This window comes from Culex pipiens, chromosome 1, assembly GCF_016801865.2.
Source record: "Culex pipiens pallens isolate TS chromosome 1, TS_CPP_V2, whole genome shotgun sequence".
NCBI lineage: Eukaryota > Metazoa > Arthropoda > Insecta > Diptera > Culicidae > Culex > Culex pipiens.
Genome location: NC_068937.1, coordinates 68,581,577 through 68,600,250, shown reverse-complemented (window position 1 = coordinate 68,600,250; position 18,674 = coordinate 68,581,577). Strand labels below are relative to the sequence as shown.

Sequence of the window (18,674 nt, the reverse complement as noted above, 5' to 3'; positions counted from 1 at the left end):
CAGTTGTATGAAAGTATGGAGAAGATATCGATTTACTAACAATGCGGCAATTCAAATTCTTTCGATAATATACACAAATACCTCCTCCTTGTCGATTTCGGTCATTTCTAACCAGTTGGAAATTATCAATTTCAATCATCGAATCGGTAATCTTATCACTTAACCAAGTTTCTGTCATACAAATGATATCAATTTTGTTGTCAATAAAAGACATTTTAAGTTCATTGAATTTAGTGAACTGTCGAGCACAAAGGCTTTGAACATTGATGTGAGAAATATTCAATTTTTCATTATTTAAACAAGCATTGATGACCGCACGTGGAATGAATGAATTTGAAGGGGTGTTGTGAACGGATCCACTATTCAACATCGTAGAACCAACTGCAAATTGACTTCAGAGGAAACCCAACTGCCATACCCACCACACGAAAATTACAACTAGGATTTGAGAAGCATATCTTATAACTAATTATTGAATTCACTTTTCTTGAAATATGGGCCGTCTAGGATTAAATCAATCAAACATAAAGTAACACAACTATCTTAGTAAGTTACGGCCATTGATAGCGCCTCTGCATCCAGCACGGTAGTACCAGCACTACAGCAAAAACGGTAGCTTACGACATCGCCGACAGGAACAACAGTCATCGACAACAGCGGCCGACCTCACCAGCAACAGCAGCATCCGTAAAACAGCGACATCAGCAACCGTCATCAGCAGCATCAGCAAACCGTCATCAGCAACAACAGCAGACATCATCAGCAACAATTTGATCAGCAAGCGTAGTATTTTTTTTCTTCAGCAACAGACTTTCAGGAAGGATGGATTCACGGGAAATAAGGGATCGGATTCAAGGGAAAATCGAGGCGGGATGAATGATTTAGCGAGGATAGGTTTGATTGGTGAACTATTTTCACAAATTGACTTTCAGGAGGGGTGGGGATTCACGGAAAAAACTTAAGGAAGGGAAACAAAGGAGGTGGGGAAAGGAGAGAGAGCGCTTTTGAGGAAAGGTTATTTGACGTGGTGGAACAGCTTGTCCAGCGTGTGGCACGCGACGGCATCAGCAGCACCAGGTCCCTTCACGAAAACGACGCCGTCTCTGGAGTAAACCCTCAGCAGCCTCCCCTTCTTCTTGAGTTTCAGAGCCTCACTTCGAATCTGTCTGGCTTGCTCGGTGAGGTTTTCGTTGATGTACACACGGTTGTCACTGTCGAATCCAAAGTTGCGCAAGCTGAGGGTCTTCAGGTTGAGGTAACTGCGGTAGAATTCGTCTCTAACGTTCTTCAGGGCAAATTGGCACACGATTGGAGGCATCGTTCCGGGCGCGATAGGGTCGCGAGCCATACGTCTGAGCGAGACCATGGGGAGTTGATTATCTTTGTACCCAAGTGTGTTTGCCATGTTCCTGAACAGACCGAGCAAATTTTCATTTTGTGTGTAGGGAACCCCAGAGATAAGAATATCTTGAGATCACGATGTACGAGGAACACCTCAAATCCCCGCTGTCCGGATCAAAGTAAAGTGTCCCTTCTGGATGTTGGCTGAACTGCGTTTCACACGACACGTGCTCTCCGCCTTCTTCGCGTTCCGCCACCAACGAAACTTGCTTCTCGACTTTCCAGTGCTTATCGATTTCCGGCTTTCCGGGTGTGGTCCATCACGACGTTGCACCGGGTGCAAACCAACTTCCCCGAAACGGCTATAAAATAACAGCGGCTTTGGCGATTTTGTTCAGGTACATACATAACCTTTAGATGGAAGGTGGAAGATAGTGAAAAATAAGGTTGTTCCTCCACCTCGTGGTCGTCACAGTTTTCCGGCGACGGGATGCGGTCCGATGGCAGACGATCGGTTCCAGCAAAACAAACTGCTCGACTGATTTGACAACGAGAACTATCATATGCGTTTGACAGTTCTAGCTGTCAAAAAAAATCGAGCAGTCTGATGCGTGGAAGCAACAAAAGGTAAGCCAAAAAGCAAGTTATCGCGGTTAACGCGAGTTAAAGCAACATAAAGCGGAAAAGCACAAGATCGTGCTGCAAAGGTTTGAGAAGGGAGCTTTATCGCTCGGTGAACGCAGGAGTGACGTCCCCCTCGGTCGGAATCTTCAAACTCACCCAGTCAAATCAATCCGAATTCTGAAACGGAATCTAATTAGAATCGTATACAAATTCCGTTTCAAACGCAACAACCGGTTCCGTGTTCGAACCGGTTGTTGCGTTTGAAACGGAATTTGTATACGATTCTAATTAGATTCCGTTTCAGAATTCGGATTGATTTGACTGGGCATGCTCTCTGCGCCGCTTGCTGGTTGGTGGTGGTTGCGATTTGGAAAAAAAACCCGATTTAATCCCACCTGGGGTGAAATAGAGCCTTTCTTACAAAAGGAAGTTAACGGCAGTTGATTTTTTTTTTCAAAGAAATAGCAAAATAAAGAATGGTCCATTCATAATACAATTCGAAACTCAACCATATTTTTTCATATAACTGAAAAGCGCTGGTTTTTGCCCCATTTGCCATGGCCGGTTGTAAGCTGTGCTCGCACACAAGCATTTTCAATTTTTTAAATCAGAACACATTGTTTTTGAGACAGAGAATTAGCTCACAATTTGCGATGTTCGTAATGTTTTCTGCATATCGCTAAATTGTTCGTATTCTCTGAGTGTTTTTTTTTTTGCACTTTTCAAAATATCAAGAATTAACGAGAAAACAAAATAATTCCGTCTTGCTCCAATGCGTTAAAGTGGTTACAAAATGACTAGCAGAAAGTGTTTCAACACCCGAGAATTTGCCGTGTTGTAAACAACGATGTAACGGAAAAGCCGCATAAATGTTCTTGAAAGCTTTGAAACGCCTACTGAAACTCACTAATCTGTCATTTAGGCGTTAGGCAAAATTGTGAGCTTTCAATAAGTATGCATGAGTATGTAGTATGCATTTAGGCGTTTTTGGGATTGGGAAGCATACAACGGCTGAGCATAAAGCTTCAGAACGGATAGCTGCTTGCGTCTAGTTTGCGTTCACTGAAGCTTAGCATAGAAAATAATGATAGGCGATGTATGATGAACTAGCAATCGATAAAGCAACTTAAACTAAAAGGGGGTAATCTAGTATCAAAACTCTATACGCGCCAGCATCACGCGCCAGCATTGCTAGCGTCTGCATGTGAAGCTCAACTTGACAACTTGTCGACGAGGCGACGAAAATCGATCGTCCAAGATTTTTTGCAAATTTTTCGAATTTATATTTCTCGAGAAATGATTTGAGAACGAAGCTTGAATTGGAGTCGGAGCCAAAAGCAAACACTATACCTTTCTTTAGTAAGAAAGGCAAAAATGGAAATTTTCTAAAATCTGAACGGTAAATCCGAATGAGGTCAAATTTGTTTCAGAACATCGAGTATGGTCTAGATTATGATGTGGAGAAAAAAAATTAGATAAAATGCCAAAGGAATAGTTTTGGCATTTGGTGAAAGTTGGCTTTTACCTTTTTTAGGGGTTTTTCCCCATCTCAGTGAATTAGTCCACAAGCTGTAAATCAAGAACCACATTACCGACGTGGATCAAAATTTGGGAGGATGTAGGGCTGGAAAAATGCAATTTTTTGGATAAATAAACGATTTCAATACTTCAATTTTCGACCGAATTTTCATTTGAAAACCGCCTGATTTGGTGAAAACACACTCCGAGTCCCCATAAAAAATGGATAAATTCAAATTTGGTATGGAACTGGTTCAGGTTCAGCACATCCCCTTTCAAATGCGCCCAAGACAGCTTAAATCCATAATGTGGGCTCTGAGAAACCCCCTACCACAAAATTGAGCACTTTTTTACCACACACGGACGTCACGCGTGCTCTACAGTAAATTAAGCGCCAAAATTCAGATATTGGAGGTAGACCAATTCTGTCATTGTCAATCGATCGGGCGTCGAAAATCGATCGTCCAAGATTTTTTGCAAATTTTTCGAATTTATATTTCTCGAGTAATGATTTGAGAACGAAGCTTGAATTGGAGTCGGAGCCAAAAGCAAACACTATACCTTTCTTTAGTAAGAAAGGCAAAAATGGAAATTTTCTAAAATCTGAACGGTAAATCCGAATGAGGTCAAATTTGTTTCAGAACATCGAGTATGGTCTAGATTATGATGTGGAGAAAAAAAATTAGATAAAATGCCAAAGGAATAGTTTTGGCATTTGGTGAAAGTTGGCTTTTACCTTTTTTAGGGGTTTTTCCCCCTCTCAGTGAATTAGTCCACAAGCTGTAAATCAAGAACCACATTACCGACGTGGATCAAAATTTGGGAGGATGTAGGGCTGGAAAAATGCAATTTTTTGGATAAATAAACGATTTCAATACTTCAATTTTCGACCGAATTTTCATTTGAAAACCGCCTGATTTGGTGAAAACACACTCCGAGTCCCCATAAAAAATGGATAAATTCAAATTTGGTATGGAACTGGTTCAGGTTCAGCACATCCCCTTTCAAATGCGCCCAAGACAGCTTAAATCCATAATGTGGGCTCTGAGAAACCCCCTACCACAAAATTGAGCACTTTTTTACCACACACGGACGTCACGCGTGCTCTACAGTAAATTAAGCGCCAAAATTCGGATATTGGAGGTAGACCAATTCTGTCATTGTCAATCCATCGGGCGTCGAAAATCGATCGTCCAAGATTTTTTGCAAATTTTTCGAATTTATATTTCTCGAGAAATGATTTGAGAACGAAGCTTGAATTGGAGTCGGAGCCAAAAGCAAACACTATACCTTTCTTTAGTAAGAAAGGCAAAAAGCTTCAGCATTAAACGGTGGTCCACCATCTGTCACCAAAACGTCCGGCAGCCCGAACCTGGCAAAAATCCCAAGAAACACTTTGATAACCTTTCTGTGATCAGTACCGTTCCTCATGTACTCCAACTCGATCCACTTGGTGAAACTGTCAATTACAACCAAAAAAAAACCTTCTTCTCAAAATAAAAAAATCTGCATGGATCCTGCTAAATGGTTTCGTTGTAGGTGTCCAATTTGAGTAAGGTGCTTTCCTGGTAACAGCTGTTGTTTCATGACAAACTTTACAAGATTTGACAAAATCTTCAATATCTCCATTCATGTCGTACCAGTAAACAGTCCTTCTCGCGAGTTGTTTGATTTTGTTTATGCCAGAGTGATTTTTGTGCAAAAGTTTCAAAATTTGTTCCTTCATGACCTCGGGAACGATGACACGATCCTGAAACAGCACACATCCATCGACTTCTTCAAGATCTCTGTCACATGCCGTCAACTCCGTCAAATTTCAGGCATCAAAACACTAGCGCCACTCCGATGCGAACGGGAAAATATTCAAACATTAAGCTTTAAAGCGATGGTGGGAGAGCGAGAGAAAAAAATAAAGTTTCAGCGCAGCGAAGAGAAGAAACGAAAAAGCTTGTTGCTGCTGTCACTGCTTTTCGCGCCACCGCACGAGACGGATGTGTTTTGCTGTGCTCAGCGCCTTTTGTTTTGAATTTTTATTTGAAGCAAACCAATCAGTTAGCGAACATTGTTGTTGTTTTTCGATTGTGTAGTGATACGTATTGATCAATTTAGCAATAAATAGAAAAATTCGTTAATTTAAATTAAAAAATAAACAAGTATTTAAAACACATGCACACAATCAAAAGATTATTAATAAAACAAATGTTTTGGGATTCAAAGAAATACAAATATTGCCGTAACACCCGTCTGACCTGTGTCCGATTGTTGGCCAATCCGGTCTTACCGAATCACCTGAAAATAGTTTTGCTTTTAAACCTATCAATTAACTCGTCTTGAGGGCCCCTTTGTTCATAATTAATTTACTTAATTAATAAAAAATTAATAATTAACTTAATCATGAAATTCCAGGGCCCCGGCAGTGGCCTGATATGAGCTACCGAAGAACATTGGCAAAATGGCGTCGTTTGTTTACAAACATGAGATTTTGTGTAGACGAGCCGAAAAATTTACTTTTTTTGGAAATATTTCTATCGAGATTTCTATACTAACTTTAAGACTTACAAACAGACAAAAGTTCGTTAAACTCTAGAAAAGAAAAAAAAAATATTATTTTTTTTTCAATTCAAACCGCTTTTATCGCTTCTCTGAGCCAGATAATAAATCAAATCATCGTGCCTTTAGCTTATTATTATTATATTATATTTTCAAATAAGTTTACTGCAGATTTGTGTTTAAATTTCGAAATTTAGCATAAATTTAAAAAGTTGCAAAATTCCCAACTTTTGCCATGTGCAACAATATCCACCTCACCCGTGCGGGAAACCGATAATGGGGTAATTCATGCGTTCCAGACTGTCAAAATTCCAAAACGTCATTGCCAATCTTCGGAACGCCGCTTTTGTTCGTGTTTGAAGTTTCGGGCCGAGACTCTGTGAAATTCCAAAACTTGCTCGCCATTTCACTGAATGTTTTCCTCGCTCTGTAAAAATTTGGTCAAAACCGAAGTCAAAACAGTGCGAAAGAGATGAACGAAAAACAACATCACTACCATGTTTGACTGTGTGCGTGCGCGCATATTTTGTTTCATTGTGTGCGTGTACAGGCATTGGAAAGCTCGACAACTTGAATGTCAGCCCACCAGATGGCTCTGCGGTTTTGATGATTGAGCGTTGTTCCCAGATTTTGGGAGTTGTCTATCTTTTTAAATTAGGTATCTTTGGTGTCATCAAGGGGAACCGGACGTTTAGCCCGAACACGCGGGATTGGCGTTCGGAAAAAGCTATAAAAGCCTTGAACGCCCTCATCTCGCTCTCTAGTCGCAAGACGAAAACCATACCCGTCCGGAGAGTGAAGACCAGGTAGCCACCCGATTCATCCATCAACACATGAACGGGTGAAGTTCCGCGGATTTTTTAAAAAAAATCTAAAAACGTTTAAAACTTACGAGCTAGTACAGTTAAAAAACAGTGAAACGCCATACGAATTAAAATCTAGCTTACGAACTAATAGTACGGGTCATTGTGAAGTGCACCACGAACGGTTAAGGGTGATCTAGTGCTGAAGACACACCCACGTGAAAAGTCGATCCCTAGCCGAGCTACCTTCCGTGGCCAAAACGTACGACCTGTCCGAGCGAGCGTGGTGAACTTTAGCATGCATGAAGAAAAAGTGGTCAGAGCGGGGCGCAAGATGTACTGCGGTACAAATTGCATGAGTGTGGCGTAAGTAAAATCTGACCTCCCCCGCTCGTGAACTGGTGTGTCCTCGCTCGGACTTGACCACAGAAGACAGTGCGCGCGCGTGTGAACCACTCTCCGGACATAGGAACGACCGCCATCCGTTACACATATGGCCTGCTACCCCCAAAACTCTCGTGTTCGCTCGTCAAGTGTGTGAACCAGTGGCCCTGCGGGGTGAAGCTATCCGTCTCCGGCGGTGCGTCGAACGACGCCGTCGCGGCGGCGAAGAACCAGCGACACTGGCGGTGACCCAACCCGGTTCGAGGTAGCAGGAGAGCAGCACCAACAGCAGTAGCAGTTTCAACAGCAGCAGCAACGGCCGCAACGATCCCTTAGCCTTCACCATGCTGAGGAAGAATTTAAATAAAATTTGCGCAAGTATTTAACCACAAAACCCTCTCCTTTTGTCTCTTTCCCTTCTGGAATGACCCCCCCCCCCCCCTTCGAGAAAACCACGTGATAATCCCTGAATAAATATGTCTGGTCTAAATCTACTTCAAGTTGTGTCGTCTTTCCTTAAGTTATCGAACCAAAGTCTTGTAGTATTTCCCCTGACAATGTGCTGATTCCCTGGTAAGTGTAAAGTGAAAAATTTGTAGTTTGTGTAGAAATCTCCGGAAGACACGTGCCGCCCTATGGAGCAATCCCCCTAAGGGACTCCATGTGCTCATCTCATATCTAACCCCAGAATAGTTAATTACTATCAAAGTCCCTTTCAGTGCTCTGAACTGCGTTCGATATGGATTTTGCATTCAGCGATAGTGTTTTGATTGAGCACCGCAGTTGATCGTTCTCAGCGCGTAGGTGTTGTACTTCATCACTCAGAATCTTGAGGCTTTGCACGATTTCCTCAAATTTGCTGGACAGGAATTGTTGGCTAGAAACTAGTTCCTTCGTACAGTTTAGTGATTCCTGTTTCATCGTTTCAATGAGTTTTGGCAACTCTGCCAATGTTTTTAAATCCATGTTAGCAGTGCTCGGCAATAGATGGCGCTAGTTGTCCAGCGAATAATACAGGGGGTAGCTCATGTACTGTTCAGGAAGGTGCTGTGTCCTATCCCTCGCCTAGACCAGACCAAAATCCATGATAAAGCTGACAGACCAAATCTGTCAGACCAAGACTGTCAGACCAAAGAGCAAAAAGTAAACAATCTTGGTCTTCGACGTAGGTGAATACAAATCAAGAAAAGAAAATTTGAAAAAGAATTTTATTTTTCCAATTAAATGACTGGGTTTGGACTACAAAATTGAATGGACGTCAGAAAATGATTAAAAAGTGCGGCGTCTTGTACACCGACAATTAAATAAGCAATTAAAAGTCTTATTCTTCCACTTTAATTTTTGATCGCGTTTTCGGTTTACACCTGAAAAATCTTGAAATTATTTATACGGATTTGTGATTCCTCTCTTTCCACCATTCCCTTGGTACTGTTCTGTCCAACAACACAGACAACGCCGACAGCACTATGCTACTTACACCATCAAGCAATCTGACGAGTACGTGGACGGCTCAGGCCAATGCGTAGAAATGTACGATAGGCAGCAACAACGAAGAATAACAGCAGTAGATCGTGCAGCAGCGAAACTGTGGCGGACTTGCAGCGGAGGGGCAGGGCGGGCGGGCGGTTGTCAAATGAAAACAAACAGCAGAACGGCAATCTTTATTCACGCTTGGCTATTACAACTTTGGGCTTGATGCAATTTGTTCGTGGTATGTGCGGCGAGATTTTAAGTGGGCTTTTGTGCGGGTGGCGCTAAGAGCATCGTTAACACCTTACAGCATTTGAATATTGTTTTCAGCGAGGTGGTTCGGTAACAGAACAGGTGAGTGAGCTGTTTTTTCTGTGTATGCAGGCCAGTAGCATGGCTTTCTACCTAAGGTACTCGCGATTGAGTGTGTAGTAGTGCGGTTGTCAAAATCGTTATCTCTGACTCTCTCACTTCACTGACACTGACATTGTTTATGTTTTGGTTTTCCTGGCACGGTCCATTGTTCGTTTGTTATTGTTTTGGTTTTAGTGGCACGGAGTCATGCACTCACACTAATGCAAAGCAAGATCGCGAGTACCTATGATATACAGCCTTGGGCCAGTAGCGCGGTGGAGTGACAGAAGCGGATGTCAACAAAGCACCAGATTTGGGTGGGCAGCCCTTCGCTGTTATGGCGGCTCAATGTAATCGTACTTGAACTGAATTTCGTGTAATCGAACTCGATTTCGTGTAATGCCTATCCTCCGTGCACGTGCATCTGTCAAATCCGCTCTTTCTGTCCCTCTCGCACGATTCCACCCACTGAGAATTTTGGCTCGGGCCTCGAGTCGATCTGGCTCGAGATCGAGCCTGAATCGAGTCGAGGCTCGAGCCAAAATTCTCAGTGGGCACCTAAGCTCGATTCCAACACCCAGTCATGGCGTTCTAGCAGGATTCTAACAGAGGTGGATGTTCTACACGGAGGATAGGCATTACACGAAATCGATTTCGATTACACGAAATTCAGTTCATGTACGATTACATACTTTCGTGTAACAGGGGTCGAACTGGAATTCGTGTAAAATTGAAATTGAAATGTTTCACCGGGTGAAAAAATGCCTGTTGCCTATATTTGGGCGTTTTTGGATTTTGTTTTGCACGGTTACAAAAAATCCCACTTTTGGGAGTTCAGATATCCCACTTTTGCCAGTTCGCTGAAGCGAACTCGAAAAAGTGTGATTTCTCGAACTTGTGAAATGGTGAAAATCATGAAAAAACAAGATCGATTCATCGAACTCCCAAAAGTGCAATTTTTTGGAAACGTTTCAAGTTGTCATTTTTGTCAGGTTTTCGTGCTAAGACGGTTCACGGATCGGAACAGGTAAGTAAGTTCCGGGTTCCGGGTGAAATTTGGCCACCGTTGATCGGATTATTTCACTCGCAACGGTGGCCAAGTGAAGTCGGTTCCTCAAAGGACGTATTTTTACAAGATAATCTGTTCCTCCGGAGGACGCATTGCCTTGCAATGTTGGCAGGAGGATCTAGTCCACCGGTGGACGGTTTGTCCTCTAAAGTTGGAAAGGGGAACTGGTCTACCGGTGAACGGATTGTCTGCCTAAGTTGGCATGAGGAACTGATCCACCGGTGGACGGATTCCTAGGAAATGTTTTTCAGGATGAATCCGTCCACAGTCGAACGGCAATGGGACAACGATTTGCAGGAGGAATTCGTCCATCGGTAGACGAATTTCTGGGAATTTTTTTGCAGAAGAATTCCGTCCACCGGTGGACGGATAGTCTGCCTAAGTTGGCAAGAGGAACTGGTCCACCGGTGGACGGATTCCTGGGAAGATTGTCTGCCTAGGTTGGCAAGAGGAACTGGTCCACCGGTGGACAGATTCCTGGGCAATGTTTTGCAGGAGGAATCCGTCCACCGGTGAACGGATTCCCTTCCTAAGTTGGCTAGAGGAAATGGTCCACCGGTGGACGGATTCCTGGGAAGATTATCTGCCTAAGTTGGCAAGAGGAACTGGTCCACCGGTGAACGGATTCCCTTCCTAAGTTTGCTAGAGGAACTGGTCCACCGGTGGACGGATTCCTGGGAAGATTGTCTGCCTAGGTTGGCAAGAGGAACTGGTCCACCGGTGGACAGATTCCTGGGTTTTGCAGGAGGAATCCATCTGCCTAAGTTGGCAAGGGGAATAGGTTCACCGGGGGACGGATTTCTTGGAAATGTAGTCGATCAGTGAAGAGTTTTCTTTGCATAAATTCAGTTCTGGAGTTGGCCCCGATACTCTTCAAGGGTGTTCCCTTCAGGAACTGGGAAAGATTTACTTTTTTTTTGACTCGAGCGGTTTAAAAAAGGTGCAGGTGGTTATGTTCTACATGACCAATATGACAAAGAACTTTGTACAAAACTCCTAAAAATATTCTATTTTATTTTATATTTTTAAAACATTGCCTATGTATTTAATCCTAAATAATTTATTCCTATAAAATGTTTTCAATCTTTGGCACCTCTGTGGAAATAAATTGCCAAAACAAGTATGGTTCGGAAAAAGTCCAATCAAAATGGTAATTTTCATGTCCAGTATCAAAAACCATGAATTTTGATACCCATATTGCCCCAAGTCGTATGGTTCGATTAATGTCCCCCCGGTAGAACCTTCTCGAGGGCATTGGCCACTCCAGTCAAAATGGCAATTTTCATTACCAGTTTAAAAAACCATGAATTTTGATACCCATATTGCCCCAAGTCGTATGGTTCGATTAATGTCCCCCCGGTAGAACCTTCCCGAGGGCACTGGCCACTCCGGGTGTGGCCAATCCAGTCAAAATGGCAATTTTCATTACCAGTTTAAAAAACCATGAATTTTGATACCCATATTACCCCAAATCGTATAGTTCGGTAAATGTCCCCCCGGGAAGACCTTTCTTAAAGGCAATGGCCACTCCGGGTGTGGCCAATCCGGTCAAAATGGTCATTTTCAATACCAGTTTCAAAAACCATGAATTTTGATACCCATATTGCCCAAGTCGTATGGTTCGATTAATGTCCTCCCGGTAGAACCTTCCCGAGGGCACTGGCCACTCCGGGTGTGGCCAATCCGGTCAAAATGGCCATTTTCATTACCAGTTTCAAAAACCATGAATTTTGATACCCATATTGCCCCAAGTCGTATGATTCAATTAATGTCCCCCCGGTAGAACCTTTCCGAGGGCACTGGCCACTCTGGGTGTGGCCAATCCGGTCAAAATGGCCATTTTCATTACCAGTTTTAAAAACCATGAATTTTGATACCCATATTGCCCCAAGTCGAATAGTTCGATTAATGTCCCCCCGGTAGAACCTCCCCGAGGGCACTGGCCACTCCGGGTGTGGCCAATCCAGTCAAAATGGCAATTTTCATTACCAGTTTCAAAAACCATGAATTTTGATACCCATATTGCCCCAAGTCGAATAGTTCGATTAATGTCCCCCCGGTAGAACCTTCCCGAGGGCACTGGCCACTCCGGGTGTGGCCAATCCAGTCAAAATGGCAATTTTCATTACCAGTTTAAAAAACCATGAATTTTGATACCCATATTGCCCCAAGTCGTATGGTTCGATTAATGTCCCCCCGGTAGAACCTTCCCGAGGGCACTGGCCACTCCGGGTGTGGCCAATATCCTATAAATGTGGTCCCAAGCCCATTGCCCCAAATCATTCTGGTCTGGTGACCGTCCTTACAATCTTCATAAGAACAGAATTCCTCCCAATTTAGTGCACAAACTGTGTCTTTCAATGTGTGCGTGTGTGTGTGTGAGCAATAAAATTACCACCGTGGATTCGCCTTTGTCGAAACCTCGTCAGGTACTGAATTTTTCTGAGGCTATCTGTTAGCTTAAATAGTTCGCATGAAATGTGGCAACAGTGGTGCAACATTCTCGCGTGACAGTTCCTCGAAAACAGGAGAGAAGGCAAAATTTGCTAAGTGCTCTCAGCCAATCAGCAGCCGGTATTTTTCCTGCATTCATTTTTTATTTTCATCTTAACTTTTGAATACTTTAACAAAGTTTTATCAACTTTGTGAAATAGTCTACTTGCAATTTAAGGCTTCCCCTTTCGTTTGGTGGATAAAGCATGCAGATTGCTTGAATTGGGTGGAAGATATAAGCGTTTAAACAATTACACAAATCGTTACACTTTCGCTTCGCGAAATTTTGGATTGACACCCGTAGACAGTGCCCTTAGGACAAAGTTCTTTGTCAAAAACACCCAAAAGTCAAAAACTGGAAATTTGGTTTATTTGACCTTTTTTTTAAAAAAAAACCTCAAAACACATCTGCGATCGCACACCGGTGAAAAGCCGTACACCTACCACCCAAGTTGTAGCAGGGCGTTCAGCAACGCGTCCGATCGGGCAAAACACCACGGCGGGAGAGACGACGGGGAAAGCTCGAACCACTTGTTCGTTCAACGGAAGCCCCCCGGTCAGAGGCTATGCAGAGTGGCAAGTCAACGAGCATGAGCAGTCCGAGCATCAAGTCGGGGTCGGACGCACACTCTTTGGGTTAGCCGTCGATCAGCAGTCCGATGTCGATTCCGGCGCTTACTGCTGAGCTGGTGGACGACAACGACGGCAGCCGCATGCAGCTGGGCAGTCTTGGATACATTAATTCACGGCGTGGCCGTACGCGGACGAGGATTTGGAGTTAAGTTTGAAAGTTGGTCTACTGACGATTGAGCTTGTCTAACGAATGGTTTCTTCAATTTCAGGTCGCCGATCTGGCACACGTTCTGCGGGAAATGGTTGACCTCGGTGGTCCAACCACAGTGACAGCTGGTGCCGGAGATCCTCGGAATTGATTCCAGAACCACATCAACAACAAGGGTTCTCTAATGAGCTATCCGCTGCCCAAAATCCCGGAGATCAACAGTCAGCTCCACTTTGAGCTTAACATCGGCATAGTGACAAAGTAATCGGCCTGGATTATCTTCGTTACGGCGGTGCCAGTGACGGCCGATGCAGCAGCAGTCGCCAGACCAAACTGCTCCCTCGTCTCAGTTTCCTCCTTGAAGGAAGCAATCGGCACATCGGTGAACATCACCTTGGCGGCCGGGACAACTTCCAGCAGCGTAGCTTGATCCTTTTCCTGCTCCTTAAGATTACGGTAAAAGAACAGGTCGGATCTAACTGGAGAAGGTGCTTACTGCTAGGCTGGTGGACGATTACAACGGCGGCAGGGTGAGTTTGAAAGCTGATCCAGTGACGTATTGAGCTTGTCTAACTCATGGTCTCTCAATTTCAGGCCGCCAACCTGCCCGTCTTGCGGGAAATGGTTGATCTCGGTAGTCCGGCTTCGGCGACAGCTGGTACTGATTGCCGTTGCCCTTTGCCAAGAACAACTGCCAGATGACGGATTCGGGAGGTTACAGCATGCGCTCGGCGGACATTAGCAGGCGGATTAGCCAAGCATCGCTACAATGCTCGATCTCGACTATGCGCCCAAGCAGCTACTACAACTCGTCGTTCTACATTCCGAGCTCACCGGGAAGCTCGTGGCGGTTCAGTTCCATGTCTCACCGCCAGCCAGCAAATTCCACCCCAACCAGGACGCCGTGTTGGCCGAGGTCGAAGACGGTGAAATGGCCGAGAACAAGATGGGCCACGTGACGTGACGATTTGCAGCAGCATCTGCATGACAAAACAGCTTCCTCCAGGACCGGCCAGAACAGCCTTCAGCAGCACCGATTAGTCTTTCAGATCACGGTAATAGAACAGGTCGTATCTGCAGCTGAATAATAAATAAATATATTGTATTTTATAAAACATATTTTGCATGAATAAAAATTTCGCTGTTTATTTATTTTCAATTAAATTAAATTTAAATCGGATTCCAAAAGAAAAATCAAAAGCGCCCAAAGATAGGCAACCTGCAAAGCCTCTGAATCCGGTGAAATATTTCGCCATGGTCGAACTCGGCAGTGCATGAAAATCATGACATTTTAAGATAGACCCACTAAACCATAAAAATGGTTATATGGGTTGAACTCGAATTTTCATGATAATAACCATAAATATGGTTTTATTTGGTGAGCGTGTGGATTCTTAATAAGAGATATTAAATTTAAATTAAAGTATAAGATTGGACAATGTGTTTATTTATTCAAAAATTCTGTACAATAAATAAATGAAAAAAGACTGCTTTCACAATATAATAATAAAAATAATGGATGTTTCCGAGCTAATACCGCTGTTTCAAGTTAAATGTTCCGCCCACCGGTCCTAGCTTGTTTGCTTTTTGGAGCAACCTCATGCCTCCATTCAAATGAACCTTGGTCTTGGTCCAGCCGGAACCAGCTTTGGTGTTGCGAAGTCAACGCGAATCATTTCCGATTTGCTGTCTGCCACGAACCTAGAGAAAAAAAATGCATAAGTATATTCCAAATCAATTTGAGCCAGTATCACCCACTGGAAGGTCTGTTCAACCTACTGCCGTTTTCGGCAGCGGACTGCGCCATGGTCCAGTTATCGTTGTAGGTTCCAACGGCGGAACTGACCATCTCCGGAACGTCGCGAATGCCGGTCTTGACTTCATGCCCAGCAGCTCGGTCAGGTCCCCGCGGCGGTGTGGAAACTTGTGGAACGCGCGCTTTTCTTTCAGTTCGTCAGCATCAGAAGAATAATTGAACGACATTGTAAGCGAACCTTTTTGGCCGGTTCCGATCGCAAACCAGCGTCCTGTCAAGTAAGTTGATGCCCAGCAATTCCCAAATGTTTGGTGGCGCTGTTTCGGGAATAACATTTCAGAGGGTCACAAATCAAAATATAATAAGTCTTATTTAATTTTTTGGAAAATAATCCTGTAGCTGCTCATATTGATTCTTTTCATTAAAATAAACCTTAAATGCCGCCAACAACAAAATATGTTTAGCAGTTGCTCCTCTGCATTCGACTTGTTCGGATCGTTTTCTTAGCGCGTGTTCTCATTATTGTGTACAATATGGAAACAAAAGAACCTCAGTTTACAAAAGTAAAATCTGCTCAACTAAAGGGCTGGAAACGGGAATATCCCAAGTCAGCAATTGGACCATTTGCCGTTTTCTTCAGGCAGCAAGACTCCCCGATAAACCTGATAACCGTAGCTGATACTATCAACCGGTATTATTCATCGGTAGAAAGAATCAGCAAAGAAAATCGACACACCGTGAAAGTTATCCTAACCGATCGAGAAGAAGCGAACCATCTCCCACAAAATCCGACATTTACACCGTCCTATTGTGTGTACGTGCCGTGTCGTTATGTGGAGATTGATGGAATCGTCGACGAACCAGGACTTAACCCGACTGAGCTCATCAAACACGGAGTTGGAAAATTCAGAAACCCCCGCATGGACAGTGTACGCATTGTTCGGTGCAACCAGTTGGTCAAGTTTTCATCTGATATCAATGAATATCTTCCTACAAAAGGATCGCGTGTCACCTTCGCTGGAACCATACTACCGGACTTTATTGAGTACAAGCGTGTACTCATTCCCGTTCGATTGTTCATACCCAAGGTCATGTACTGCAACAAATGTCATCGATATGGACATACGGTAAAATTTTGTCGTAACCCTGAACAGCCACCACAACAAGTTTGTAATAACTGCAAAATCACTCATTCTCGGATTTCGGATTGTACAAATTTCAAGGCCATGGCACTCAAACAGAAAAAACAGTACAAGGAGGCGTACAAAAAACACTTGGTAGTCTCAACTGAGCAACGCAATCAGACTACAGTGAACCTCAAACCTCAACACGAAGCGACACACTCTCACTCGAGCACTCAGCAAAACCTTCAACAGAAATGCTCACGCAAGGTCACCCCACTCTTCACTCTTCCTCAGCTGGTATCCCTAATCTGCGATGCAACAGGAGTTGAAGACAACTGGAGAGAAATAATCAACACGGCGATGCCTTTCTGGAAACACCTCTGGAAATATATTGTTTTTAAGATTCCTGAATTAGATCATCTTGTAACAATTTAAAGTTACAATCCATGTAATCAGACTCTCGGCTCCGTAAAGATTATTCGATTGAGCCTAAATAAATAAACCAATTGAAAAAAAAAAAAAATAAATATGTTTAGCATCAGGTCTCAGGCAAAGCTTCCCAGCAGGTGTCTTTTTCAAATCCTCTGAAATGTCTTCCGCAAATTCTTATTTGGCCAATGAACTTACAGATCATCATAATGTTAATTTAAATCTACAATTTGAGGCGGTTGAGCTCAACCATGTTGTTGGGTAACTTTAAGAGCGAGTCCACGAACAGGGCATAGCCCATTGTTAGGGACGTTGTGGGGCTCACGTTGTGGGGCTTTACAAAAAAGCATGTTTTTGAGTCAAACAAACCAACTTCTTTGGTACCCCGTGGTTTGAATGTGTTGGTAAATTTTCGACAAGAAAGCCAGAACCTCTATTTTTAGACATAAAAGTTCAAATTTAGAAACTAATTTTGTTGTTTTGTGTCTATTCCTACTGAAACAAATTAAAAAATATTCAAATATTGTGCAAAAACATTGCTAAAATCACTTCTCAATTCACCCCATGTGTCTCGATTTGCCCCGGATAATGGTACACATTTAATTTGATTTTAACTAACGAAACAAAAATAAAGAAAAAAATATTTTCGTCCTTTCGATTTTGCGCCCTTTTCGTCATGTTACTCCCCATAATTTTGACACTAGACACCAAAACTTTGGTACTTTTTAGGCTTCAGTGACATTGTATGCAGATGACAGCCGAAGCATCCCCGTGAATTATTCTAATGGTACGTTCGTTTGAAGAGCCGGTGCGGCACTGAGTGCCGCACTCGTCGAGTGCCAGTTTTGGTTCAAACGAACGGTCTAGTTTTACTCTCAGTTTTTGTGCTTGTGTGCGTGCGTGGTGTTTTGTTTTGGTTCAAAAAACGTCAGTCAAAATGAGATCGTTGCGAATTGAACGTACCTTCGCGCTGGTATTAATGGTGTATGTCTCGTATCCTGTCTCAGGAACGATCATTGGAACCCGGAAAGCGGTTCGTAAGAACCTGGAGCTTACTTTTGGTTTGAGATGGCCGTTCTCTAATGAGCTTCAGGTTTACTAGCAAGAGTGACAGTTACCAACGAAATTCCATAAACCTGAAGTTCTTCAAATATTCTTAAAATAATAAAATTAAAAAAAAGTATTTTAGAATTTAAAAAAAATATATTTTTTTTTAATAATTATATCAATTTAATGAAATATAGGTCATTAATATATTTGAGAATTTTAAGAATTTCTGTAATTTTAGAATTTTATTAAATTTTAACACAGGAAATTCATATTTCTGATTAAAGTTAGATTGAGAATTTTTGGAATTTAAAGATTACAGAAATTCTCAAAATTAATAAATCCAGAAAAAAAAATTCCATAAGCATTTAAAATTTATCAAAAAAAAACTATAATTTCCAATAATTGAAGAATATTCGAAAACGCTAACATATCTTAATTCCAGATTCTTTAAAATCACATTTTTTTTATTTTAAAAATCCAAAAACTTTGGAAATTTCCAAAAGGTATAAATTACTGAAGATTTTTAAATTCTAATCATTCATAAAACTCTTAAATTCCAAAAACTATACCTCAAAACAATCCTACAAAATAATTGAGTAAAGAAATTCCTGAAATTCTAAACTTACAGACATTTCTTAAATTCCTAAATAACCTAACATTTCTGAATTCCCAAAAATATCTAAAAATTTTTAAAACTCCTAAAATTCCAGAAATTAAAAAAAAAAACCTAAATTCCAGATTTTTTAATTCATAATTTCTAAATTTTCTTAAATATTTTATATGTCATGGAATATAAAACTCCATTAGAAAAAAAAAAAACTTTAATATTCTGAAGTTCTTTGATTCCACAAATCTCTTGAATTCTATTATCCCAAAAACAAAAAATACTGCTTATAATTCCAAACCTTTCGCTGGATTTTTTTATTTT

The 18,674-nt window shown here is 42.2% G+C and overlaps 2 protein-coding genes across 2 annotated transcripts in view; one reads left to right on the top strand and one right to left on the bottom strand.

Annotated features, from left to right (window-relative positions):
* The window catches only part of LOC128093327 (uncharacterized), a 481,727-nt gene that overhangs the window by 328,697 nt on the left and 134,356 nt on the right, over window positions 1-18,674 (bottom strand). The window lies entirely within an intron of this gene.
* Window positions 12,146-18,478, top strand: LOC128093325 (uncharacterized). Its single transcript, XM_052709734.1, has 2 exons — window positions 12,146-13,383; window positions 13,449-18,478. The coding sequence occupies exon 2, from the start codon at window positions 15,677-15,679 to the stop codon at window positions 16,700-16,702; it is 1,026 nt and encodes a 341-aa protein (XP_052565694.1). The 5' UTR covers window positions 12,146-13,383; window positions 13,449-15,676; the 3' UTR covers window positions 16,703-18,478.

Coding starts and splice junctions, on each gene's coding strand:
- LOC128093325 (XM_052709734.1), top strand. CDS start 15,677: ATGGAAACAAAAGAACCTCAGTTTACAAAAGTAAAATCTGCTCAACTA.